Below are 12,554 nucleotides of genomic sequence, written 5' to 3'. Positions count from 1 at the left end.
AATTCAAAGCAAAAGACAAACAAACAAGCAAAAAAACTAGAAATATAAATGGAGGACTTGCTAGCAGGAAGTTGATATTTAAAGAGACAATTGAATACCATCCTTGCTTGAATATAAAGCAAAATTCACTAAAATTACAATGAAAATTTATCTCCCAGTGTGAAATTTAATTTACATATGTACAATATATGCAACAATAAATCCAGTTAATTCACTGTACTGGATATAATGATTGATAGGTAGATGATTGATAGATAGATGATGATAGATGATAGATAGATAGATAGATAGATAGATAGATCGATAGATAGATAGATAGATAGATAGATAGATAGATAGATAGATAGATAGATAGATAGATAATTACAAACAGGCAACATTTTTCCATAAATACCTGCTTAGAAAAGGTAGTTCTGACAAAATATCTCCAGCATAATCTTCTATAATCTCAGCTTTCAGAGGAATGAGTCCTAATTTATGACTTCCTTGATTTGATCCTGGTACTATTTAGAAACACAATTAATATTTGAACAGAAAATTCTAAGAATTTACCAATGTGATGCAAATATTTGTGGAACAGCAAAATTAAACGTTTTCATCATTGTTTTCAAAATAAATAATACTTCAATGGAATTGTTGCAAATCAGGTTGTTTAGATCAACTTTATATTATACCCATTAATTCACAAATGTAAATGTATATTGAGTGAATTGATGTATAATTTTATTTCAAGTAAATTTGATGGCATTTGAGAAACAGTGAAGAAATCAACGTTTAAAACTTGTCAGCACCTCTAGGTGATGTTTTTTTCTGTGTAAGAAATGGTCTGGATGTTGTCCTCACAGGCATAGATCCTCCAAAATCATCATCCTCTGACAATGTTAAGACTGTGTTCCACAATTCCTCGTATCCCTGTTTCAAAGTGTTACCCAATTCCAAATTGAGCCCTAGGTAGGAGAGAAAATATGTTCAAATTAATAATTAAAATCTGAGTGATAGTCACCATATTTTATATGTTTTATGAGTATACTAGGGGCCCGGTGCACGAAATTCGTGCACTGGGTGTGTGTGGGGGGGAGTGTCCCTCAGCCCAGCCTGCCCCCTCTCACATACTGGGAGCCCTCAGGCGTTGACCCCCATCACCCTCCAATCGCAGGATCGGCCCCTTGCCCAGGCCTGACGCCTCTGGCTGAGGCGTCCGGCCCGGGCAGCGGGGACCCACAGCTGCAGCGGCCCCACGATCGTGGGCTTCGCTTTAGGCCCAGGCAAGGGACCCCTAGCTCCTGGGACTGCCAGCTTTGACCGTGCCCAGCTCCCATTGCTGGCTCCACCCTACTTCCTGCTATCACTGGCCAGGGCGGCAAAGGCACCTGATTCTCCGATCATGGCTGGGGAGCTTGTATTTCCAATGGCTGGGTTTCCGATCACTGTCAGTGGCAGGGGGCTTCTTCCTGCTTTCCCTTTCGCCTCCCTGCATTGTGCCTACATATGCAAATTAACCGCCATCTTGTTGGCAGTTAACTGCCAATCTTAGTTGGAAGTTAACTGCCAATCTTAGTTGGAAGTTAACTGCCAATCTTAGTTGGCAGTTAACTGCCAATCTTAGTTGGCAGTTAATTTGCATATAGCCCTGATTAGCCAATGAAAAGGGTAGCTCGTACGCCAATTACCATTTTTCTCTTTTATTAGTGTTGATGAGTTATAAGTGTATGTCTGGGAGTATCTCATAGTAGAGGCTTAAAACAAAACAGAATAGGCTTTGGCATATTTTTCATGTTGTTACTAATGTTATAAGAGAGTAAAATATCTTTGAACTCTCTGAACTTGTGTGACTTTTTTCTAGAACCAGAGTCATAGAAGCATTGAACAGACTGTCCAACCTGTGAGGGAAGGCGGGGGGGTAAGGGGGTAAGAGATCAACCAAAGGACTTGAATGCATGCATATGAGCATAACCAATGGATGCAGATGGGGTGGTGAGGGCATGTGCTGGGGGGGTGGCGGGCAGCAGGGAGAGGTCAATGGGGGGGGGGAAGGAGACTTACATAATTCTATAAACAATAAAGGATTTAAATTTTAAAAAAGCTGGTAAGCAGAGGAATAGACCAGGAATTAAAATTCCCTCACCCATCGCGTGTTATACTTCCACTACAGAAGCCTTTCCCTGTCTTGCCTGACCTTAAGAATTATTCAGGGTGCTTATTAAAAATAACATTTTTCAAAACACTGTTCTAGAAAACTGAGTCAATGAATCTGGGATGACATCCAGGAGTTTGCATTCTTTAAGAAGCATCCTAGATGATTCTTACACTTAGGCGAGTTTAGGAATTGCTACCTCTATTTTAAAAACAAAATTATTTGTTTCTGCTGTAATACAGACTATTTGTTGCTGAATGTAAAAAAAATTGACAGTTTTAGTTTAAAGTGAAATATATTTCCCACTGTTCCATATGTACGCAAAAAAATAAAAATCTTTAATATTTGGGGGGAAAAACACCTCTCCTTCCCTCACTCCCTCCCTTACCACCCTGCCTCTCAAAAAAAGCACTAGAGTAGTTTTCATAATATACACACATGTATATATAAATATCAACACTAATAAAAGAGAAAAATGGTAATTGGCGTACGAGCTACCCTTTTCATTGGCTAATCGGGGCTATATGCAAATTAACTGCCAACTAAGATTGGCAGTTAACTGCCAACTAAGATTGGCAGTTAACTGCCAACAAGATGGCGGTTAATTTGCATATGTAGGCACAATGCAGGGAGGCGAAAGGGAAAGCAGGAAGAAGCCCCCTGCCACTGACAGTGATCAGAAACCCAGGGGGGGGCTAAGAGCTGGGGGGCAGGGCAAAGGCGGCCCTGGGGCCGCCTTTGCCCTGCCCCCCAGCCATGATCGGAGAATCAGGTGCCTTTGCCGCCCTGGCCAGTGATAGCAGGAAGTAGGGGTGGAGCCAGCGATGGGAGCTGGGCACGGTCGAAGCTGGCAGTCCCGGGAGCTAGGGGTACCTTGCCTGGGCCTAAAGCAGAGCCCATGATCGCGGGGCCGCTGCAGCTGCAGGTCCCCACTGCCCGGGCCGGACGCCTAGGCCAGAGGCGTCAGGCCTGGGCAAGGGGCCGATCCTGCGATTGGAGGGTGATGGGGGTCAACGCCTGAGGGCTCCCAGTATGTGAGAGGGGGCAGGCTGGGCTGAGGGACACTCCCCCACACACACACCCAGTGCACGAATTTCGTGCACCGGGCCCCTAGTATATATATATATTAGAGGCCCATGGTGGCGGGGGGGGTCCCCTCAGCCTGGCCTGTACCCACTCCAAACCGGATGTCCAACTACCAGTTTAGGCCCAACCCCAGAAGTCAGACATCCCTCTCGCAATCCAGGATCACTGACTCCTAATCACTCACCTGCCTGCCTGCCTAATGCCCCTAACTGCTCCCCTGCCTGCCCGATCGCCCCTAACCATCGCTGCCTGCCTGGTCACCCTAATGGCCCTCCCCTGTCGGCCTGATCACCCCTAACCCCCTGCCAGCCTGATCTCGCCCCTAACTGCCCCCCATGGCCTGATTGACCTTAACTGCCTCTGCCTCAGCCCCCACCACCGTGGCTTTGTCCAGAAGGAAGTCGGACGTCTGGAAGATGGCCAGTCAACCCAGTCTAATTAGCATATTACCCTTTTATTAGTATAGACTAGGGGCCCGGTGCACGAAATTCGTGCACTGGGTGTGTGTGGGGGGGAGTGTCCCTCAGCCCAGCCTGCCCCCTCTCACATACTCGGAACCCTCAGGCGTTGACCCCCATCACCCTCCAATCGCAGGATCAGCCCCTTGCCCAGGCCTGACGCCTCTGGCCTAGGCGTCCGGCCCGGGCAGCGGGGACCTGCAGTGGCAGCGGGGGGTGCCGTGATCGCACGGGCTCCACCCCTGCCCCTGCAGGATGCCTCTGGCTGAGGCGTCCGGCCCGGGCAACGGGGACCCACAGCTGCAGCGGCCCCACGATCGTGGGCTTCGCTTTAGGCCCAGGCAAGGGACCCCTAGCTCCTGGGACTGCCAGCTTCGATCATGCCCAGCTCCCATCGCTGGCTCCACCCCTACTTCCTGCTATCACTGGCCAGGGCGGCAAAGGCACCTGATTCTCCGATCATGGCTGGGGGGCAGGGCAAAGGCGGCCCCAGGGCCGCCTTTGCCCTGCCCCCCAGCTCTTAGCTCCCCCCTGGGTTTCTGATCACTGTCAATGGCAGGGGGCTTCTTCCTGCTTTCCCTTTCGCCTCCCTGCATTGTGCCTACATATGCAAATTAACCGCCATCTTGTTGGCAGTTAACTGCCAATCTTAGTTGGAAGTTAACTGCCAATCTTAGTTGGAAGTTAACTGCCAATCTTAGTTGGCAGTTAACTGCCAATCTTAGTTGGCAGTTAATTTGCATATAGCCCTGATTAGCCAATGAAAAGGGTAGCTCGTACGCCAATTACCATTTTTCTCTTTTATTAGTGTTGATGAGTTATAAGTGTATGTCTGGGAGTATCTCATAGTAGAGGCTTAAAACAAAACAGAATAGGCTTTGGCATATTTTTCATGTTGTTACTAATGTTATAAGAGAGTAAAATATCTTTGAACTCTCTGAACTTGTGTGACTTTTTTCTAGAACCAGAGTCATAGAAGCATTGAACAGACTGTCCAACCTGTGAGGGAAGGCGGGGGGGTAAGGGGGTAAGAGATCAACCAAAGGACTTGAATGCATGCATATGAGCATAACCAATGGATGCAGATGGGGTGGTGAGGGCATGTGCTGGGGGGGTGGCGGGCAGCAGGGAGAGGTCAATGGGGGGGGGGAAGGAGACTTACATAATTCTATAAACAATAAAGGATTTAAATTTTAAAAAAGCTGGTAAGCAGAGGAATAGACCAGGAATTAAAATTCCCTCACCCATCGCGTGTTATACTTCCACTACAGAAGCCTTTCCCTGTCTTGCCTGACCTTAAGAATTATTCAGGGTGCTTATTAAAAATAACATTTTTCAAAACACTGTTCTAGAAAACTGAGTCAATGAATCTGGGATGACATCCAGGAGTTTGCATTCTTTAAGAAGCATCCTAGATGATTCTTACACTTAGGCGAGTTTAGGAATTGCTACCTCTATTTTAAAAACAAAATTATTTGTTTCTGCTGTAATACAGACTATTTGTTGCTGAATGTAAAAAAAATTGACAGTTTTAGTTTAAAGTGAAATATATTTCCCACTGTTCCATATGTACGCAAAAAAATAAAAATCTTTAATATTTGGGGGGAAAAACACCTCTCCTTCCCTCACTCCCTCCCTTACCACCCTGCCTCTCAAAAAAAGCACTAGAGTAGTTTTCATAATATACACACATGTATATATAAATATCAACACTAATAAAAGAGAAAAATGGTAATTGGCGTACGAGCTACCCTTTTCATTGGCTAATCGGGGCTATATGCAAATTAACTGCCAACTAAGATTGGCAGTTAACTGCCAACTAAGATTGGCAGTTAACTGCCAACAAGATGGCGGTTAATTTGCATATGTAGGCACAATGCAGGGAGGCGAAAGGGAAAGCAGGAAGAAGCCCCCTGCCACTGACAGTGATCAGAAACCCAGGGGGGGGCTAAGAGCTGGGGGGCAGGGCAAAGGCGGCCCTGGGGCCGCCTTTGCCCTGCCCCCCAGCCATGATCGGAGAATCAGGTGCCTTTGCCGCCCTGGCCAGTGATAGCAGGAAGTAGGGGTGGAGCCAGCGATGGGAGCTGGGCACGGTCGAAGCTGGCAGTCCCGGGAGCTAGGGGTACCTTGCCTGGGCCTAAAGCAGAGCCCATGATCGCGGGGCCGCTGCAGCTGCAGGTCCCCACTGCCCGGGCCGGACGCCTAGGCCAGAGGCGTCAGGCCTGGGCAAGGGGCCGATCCTGCGATTGGAGGGTGATGGGGGTCAACGCCTGAGGGCTCCCAGTATGTGAGAGGGGGCAGGCTGGGCTGAGGGACACTCCCCCACACACACACCCAGTGCACGAATTTCGTGCACCGGGCCCCTAGTATATATATATATTAGAGGCCCATGGTGGCGGGGGGGGTCCCCTCAGCCTGGCCTGTACCCACTCCAAACCGGATGTCCAACTACCAGTTTAGGCCCAACCCCAGAAGTCAGACATCCCTCTCGCAATCCAGGATCACTGACTCCTAATCACTCACCTGCCTGCCTGCCTAATGCCCCTAACTGCTCCCCTGCCTGCCCGATCGCCCCTAACCATCGCTGCCTGCCTGGTCACCCTAATGGCCCTCCCCTGTCGGCCTGATCACCCCTAACCCCCTGCCAGCCTGATCTCGCCCCTAACTGCCCCCCATGGCCTGATTGACCTTAACTGCCTCTGCCTCAGCCCCCACCACCGTGGCTTTGTCCAGAAGGAAGTCGGACGTCTGGAAGATGGCCAGTCAACCCAGTCTAATTAGCATATTACCCTTTTATTAGTATAGACTAGGGGCCCGGTGCACGAAATTCGTGCACTGGGTGTGTGTGGGGGGGAGTGTCCCTCAGCCCAGCCTGCCCCCTCTCACATACTCGGAACCCTCAGGCGTTGACCCCCATCACCCTCCAATCGCAGGATCAGCCCCTTGCCCAGGCCTGACGCCTCTGGCCTAGGCGTCCGGCCCGGGCAGCGGGGACCTGCAGTGGCAGCGGGGGGTGCCGTGATCGCACGGGCTCCACCCCTGCCCCTGCAGGATGCCTCTGGCTGAGGCGTCCGGCCCGGGCAACGGGGACCCACAGCTGCAGCGGCCCCACGATCGTGGGCTTCGCTTTAGGCCCAGGCAAGGGACCCCTAGCTCCTGGGACTGCCAGCTTCGATCATGCCCAGCTCCCATCGCTGGCTCCACCCCTACTTCCTGCTATCACTGGCCAGGGCGGCAAAGGCACCTGATTCTCCGATCATGGCTGGGGGGCAGGGCAAAGGCGGCCCCAGGGCCGCCTTTGCCCTGCCCCCCAGCTCTTAGCTCCCCCCTGGGTTTCTGATCACTGTCAATGGCAGGGGGCTTCTTCCTGCTTTCCCTTTCGCCTCCCTGCATTGTGCCTACATATGCAAATTAACCGCCATCTTGTTGGCAGTTAACTGCCAATCTTAGTTGGCAGTTAATTTGCATATAGCCCTGATTAGCCAATGAAAAGGGTAGCTCGTACGCCAATTACCATTTTTCTCTTTTATTAGTGTTGATTATCTAGGATAAGATTGCTTAAATGGGGGGAAGCCTTTTTCAGCAGGAGGAGATGCTCTTGGCAGACAAAAATACATAACCCTATATCTGGACTGATAGCCAGCCATATGCACTACACTGCCAAACCGGTTATTAAACAATTGAACCACTTTCTTACACCTTACAACAAATAGCTATTGCCCTTAAAACCCCTTCTCAGCCCCCACCTTAGGTTCTGCCTTTGCAGTTCACCCAGATTAGGTTCTGACTGGTTGGTTTCTATGCCAGTCAGTATCAAAAGCTCCACCTCCTAGGCAGCCATTGGCTCCTCTGGGAAATCCAGAATGGCCCACCTTCACATAGGTGCCAGCCCTTTGGTCATGTTCCCAGTCTGCTACCAGGTGTATCCCTGGCCACTCTGAGAAGTGGCACCTCAGGTCTGTGCTGGTGGCAATTTTGAATTCTCATTCCTGACCTAACTAACCTTCTTACAGTGCAAGCTCCATGAAGGAACTGCCTTCGCAGTTCATCCAGATTAGGTTCTGATTGGCCAGTTTCTATGGTAGCACCGCATGGTGACTAGTCATTTGGTCGTTCTGGTCATAACGGACACAAGCAATATATATATATACATATATATAATCTTTGAACTGTTATTAGTGTTGCTGTATTTTTCTATCTCTCTTAACAAAACCAGATGGGCCAATGAGAAGCCAGCCCGTGGCTCCAATGTGATGGGTGAAGGAGTCAGTAATCAATATCAGGTGTTCTGTAGGTCATGCTGGAAGTAGTGAGGCAGGGCTTCTGAACTGTACATCCTCATTTCTTCACATAATATTCCAACCTGACACATCTTGTCCAAAACAATCAGCAGCAAAGCTATGATGTCACATTTTATAAGATATACAAATTATCCAATATATGAAAGATATACAATAAGTGATAACATTTATTGTAGAGCTCTAAGAGTAGCTCCCATAGTCCTATTTAAACTACCCACTCCACTAGCTGATATTGTCTCATGTAATTTTGAGGGGGGAAAATTTCTTACAAAGTGCACAATGGAACCATTTACCTCATGTGGAAATAAAAACTTTCAATAAAAAATATTTGCAAAGAAAGCTTCCTATCCAATTGTAGTTAATCAATGAATAGTCCATTGCCATTGCTTGTTAGATACAATTCTCACCCACCCACTAAAAAATAAAATACTTAACTACACAATTCTTTAAAATATGTCTCCTCAGGAGACATCTGTAATACTATCAACAATAGAATATATACATAAAAAATTATTCTATACTACAGATAAAAATTTAAAAATAAAATATACCTCTATTATGTTCAATTTCATAATAATAAGCAATATTTTTCCACAAACTATTATCAGTTAAGTCAGGTAGGCCAGTGAAATTCACATTCCAATTATTCCTTGTTTTTAAATGTTTTAAGATGAAAAATTGACATCTTTTTAGCTGGAAAAAAAGAAGAGAAAGAGACATGTCCCAATGATACAAAATCTTCCCAGAATGTTCATGACTTCCTTAAACATTCCTCAAGAAAGTTTAAGGAAGTCATGTACTATGCCTTACCCCAAGAAAAAGGAACTAGACTACATATGAAAACACAATGCGACTGCCCTGGCATTGACAACATCTACAACTATATACAAATGACTTACTTAATTTATGCTTCATTTTTTTTTATAACTGTAAGATAGTATGGTTAATCTATATACCTTCCAACATACCTTGCAGCTCTGAAATGAAATGATACTTTGAATTTGTCACAATAAATATGCCTTCATTGACTCAAAATAACAGTCATTACAGAAAAGAAGTGGGTACTTCATTATTATTTCTATAGTTTTAATTAAAAGTTGCTTATGGCATCATTTAATGAGTTAGGGCCTAAATAAAATACAATGACATATCAGATGGGATTTCTTAAATATGCAATGAAAATGTCACCTGTATACATAATACCATTGTGCTGACAACGACTAGGTAATATAATCAACAGTGCAGTTTTGCAGCCATACAACTGTACTTTAATTTATTGTATTATATAGGTTTCTTAATATCTCACAAAGGGACTATTTTAGCTTTCTGTACCTTATTCAGTCCTTTATCTCAGACTATAAGAAAGCTAATGGGAATCATTTTTACTTAGCAGGCTTAAGTATAATAAAATAGGTTATATAATATTTTCTCTGCTTAAAGTTTGCTCCAAAATGCAACTGTTTTCTTGACCTAAAGTGTTAATCCAAAATAAGACTGCAATACACTCTACCAGCAATTTCAACCAGTGCACCACCAGAATTTTTAAAACATGCAATACCTGACTCTCTCTCTCTGTCTCTCTCTCTATCTATATATATATATATATATATATATATATATATATATATATATATATATATATATATGGTTATTTCTTCAAAGAAACTGTATACTAGTTAAGTATTTGGAATTCTTCAAAGTATGGTGCATTTTATATGGAGTTGCAGTACTTATTCTCATTGAGTACTTTTATATATGACAGAACTATTTTTCCTAGAAACAAGCATTGTTTGGTGGCAGTAATTTTTAGATGTGTGCAGAAATAAAATCAATATTAGAAAAAATCAGATTATTCTGCCTTCTAATGTGTGCCTTATTGAATTTACAATATTTATGATATTCCATGTAGTTCACATACCATCTTTAGAAATGGTACAAGTGTTCTGTCCCAAGTATAAGTAATAATTCTACTCTTGGCTCTTTGAAACAGGGGTAAACGTTGAAGGAAAATCACACTAAGACAGTGCACTCTGCAAAGATCTGCTGCTTCCTTTAGTGGTAGGGGTTTCTTCAAGTCCTAAAAAACATGAGTTTAAAAATATCAAACACAGGCAATGTAAACATTCAGGCATGCAAGAACAGTATTTTAGAGCATCTTACTCATAATGTCCCTACATGATAGATGTACTCCTATTCAATTATTTTGTTTTAAGAAAATTTTTACCAAGTGTATAATTTTTTTCTAAACAGCATAAGTAATTATTTTGCTTATAACTGAAGACTTTTCCAAATAAACAGAGGCCCAGTATTTGGAGCATCTAATACTTTCATTTTTTAACATGGTGGAGGATGAGCACCTGCATGGAGGCATGGCTAGTATGTGTTTACAACCTCAAAGTAGAAATACAAGGGGTGTCATAAAACTTCTTACTGTCACACCTGTTCCTATGCGTACTAAGGCAGTGTAGTCTAGCAGGAAACAAACAAACAAATAAATAAACTTTGGTTTGTAGCCTAGCTTTGCCACCAATTAGCTGTTTGACTATTATTCATTTATTAAGTAGAATGGCTGTAATGATTTAATGATACTGTATATAAGGTACCTGGCATTGGCACATAATAAAGATTTAGTAAAAGTTAGCTTCTATTATTAATTGACATCACTATTATTATTGTTATTCTTTTTTTATTTTTCAATTGCAGTTAACATTCAATGATATTTTATAATAGAGGCCTGGTGCATGAAATTGATGAACTAGAGGGGGGTGTTCTCAGCCCGGCCTGTGCTCTCTTGCAGTTCGGGAGCCCTCGGGGGATGACTGACCGTCAGCTTAGGCCAGTGATGGCGAACCTTTTGAGCTCAGTGTGTCAGCATTTTGAAAAACCCTAACTTAACTCTGGTGCCACGTCACATATAGAAATTTTTTGATACTTGCAACCATAGTAAAACAAAGACATATTTTTGATATTTATATTATATATTTAAATGCCATTTAACAAAGAAAAATCAACCAAAAAAATGAGTTTGCATGTCACCTCTGACACGCGTGTCATAGGTTTGCCATCACTGGCTTAGGCCCACCTAAGCCAGCAGTTGGATATCCTTAGCTTTGCCACAGAGGCAGGAGAGGCTCCCGCCACTGCCACTGTGCTCCCCAGCCAAGAGCCTGGCTTCTGGCTGAGCGGCGCTCCCCCTGTGGGAGCGCACTGACCACCAGGGCGCAGCTGAGTGTCTGCTCCCTGGTGGTCAGTGCATATCACAGTGACCAGTCACTCCACCTTTCAGTTGATTTGCATATTAGCCTTTTATTTTATAGGATTAGCTTCATGTGTACAGCATACTTGTTGGTATTCTTAACAGAAAACATGGGTTCTGCACACTAGGGCAGATGGTTAGTTATCCAGATTCAACAGGTGCTAAATTCCTGTGGGATATCACCACCCATGCCTTGAAACTGGTCTATGACTTTCTCAGCTGCAGTGATGATCAGCTGAGAACAAGAATGAAATCGATATTTGTCCTTTGGTCAGGGAAGGAAGAGGTGACACACTCATTTCAGAAAAATAAAATTATCTCAACTTGTCTGTAAAGAGCCCGGCGTGCCATCATAAGAATGTGATCAATATATTTATCACTGTTTATTCAACAAACACATGACAAACACATATTTTCTGTTTATTCTTATAGCTACTACTCAAAAGCATTGCCACATCTCAGATGGAAGGGTGGAATAGGGTGTGGGAACAGATCAACCAAAGAACTTGTATGAATATATGCATAACCTATGGACACAGACAATAGGGTGGTGAAGGCCTGGGGAAGGGTGTGGAGTGGGCTATAAGAGGTCAATGGGGGGGGGGGGGGGGAATGGACATGTGTAATACTTTCAACAATAAAGATTTTTTTAAAAAATAATAACATTGAATAATTAAATTAATTTTGAAAGAATCCCACCTGTGTGTTATGATTTTCTGTGCAGATGTTTAGGTTTTCATAGTCTTGGGCATCATGTAAAATTTTTTTATAGTGTTTTAGTGTCACAGCACATGAAATAGAGCAGACAACACTTCTTACATCAGCTCCTTCAGGCCACCGATTGAGAAACAAGGACAAGGTCTGATGTATCTGCAATAAAAAATTTTTTAAAGACCTAGTGATTACAAGAGACAAGGTTCAAAGCTCAGGTGATATTTAACCCTAGAAAAAGAAGTTGAATTCTTCCCACTAATAATATTACTACTGAACTTATACTTTCAAATAATTAAGGAAACATAGAAAATAAATGCCTAAGGAAGAATAGAACAATTGGGAAAATGTTTAATGAGAAATGATAATGAGTGTATCTAGCTAGGTTCTAAGTATATTTTAATATTAATAACTATTTCTCCTCCTGATCTGTATACTCTCTAACAAAACTGGATAGGCCATACCCAGTTTGCAAGTCCATGAATGATTAACTTGTAAATTCTTCAATGTTGCCAGTTCAGACAGTTTTCAGTGGCCATTGAGGCAACTGAGACAAAGATGATGCGTTTGCCTGATGTAAAAAGCTATGTTCTCATAAATTGATAATT

General features: G+C 43.9%; 1 protein-coding gene across 3 annotated transcripts in view; it reads right to left on the bottom strand.

The window, feature by feature from the left end:
• Window positions 1-12,554, bottom strand: part of LOC132235397 (probable ATP-dependent RNA helicase DDX60) — a 96,053-nt gene that overhangs the window by 65,557 nt on the left and 17,942 nt on the right. For 2 of the 3 annotated variants that reach the window (XM_059697681.1, XM_059697684.1), the window contains 5 exons: window positions 11,935-12,105; window positions 9,898-10,056; window positions 8,531-8,672; window positions 792-947; window positions 395-503 (listed from right to left, as the gene is read on the bottom strand). In XM_059697681.1, the coding sequence (XP_059553664.1) occupies window positions 395-503; window positions 792-947; window positions 8,531-8,672; window positions 9,898-10,056; window positions 11,935-12,105 (737 nt within the window). The remainder of the gene's footprint in view (window positions 1-394; window positions 504-791; window positions 948-8,530; window positions 8,673-9,897; window positions 10,057-11,934; window positions 12,106-12,554) is intronic. The other variant, XM_059697682.1, reaches the window with a different exon arrangement.

Source organism: Myotis daubentonii, chromosome 5 (genome assembly GCF_963259705.1).
Source record: "Myotis daubentonii chromosome 5, mMyoDau2.1, whole genome shotgun sequence".
Classification (NCBI taxonomy): Eukaryota; Metazoa; Chordata; class Mammalia; order Chiroptera; family Vespertilionidae; genus Myotis; species Myotis daubentonii.
The sequence above is the reverse complement of the archived record's forward strand: the minus strand, read 5'-3'. Positions and strand labels throughout refer to the sequence as shown.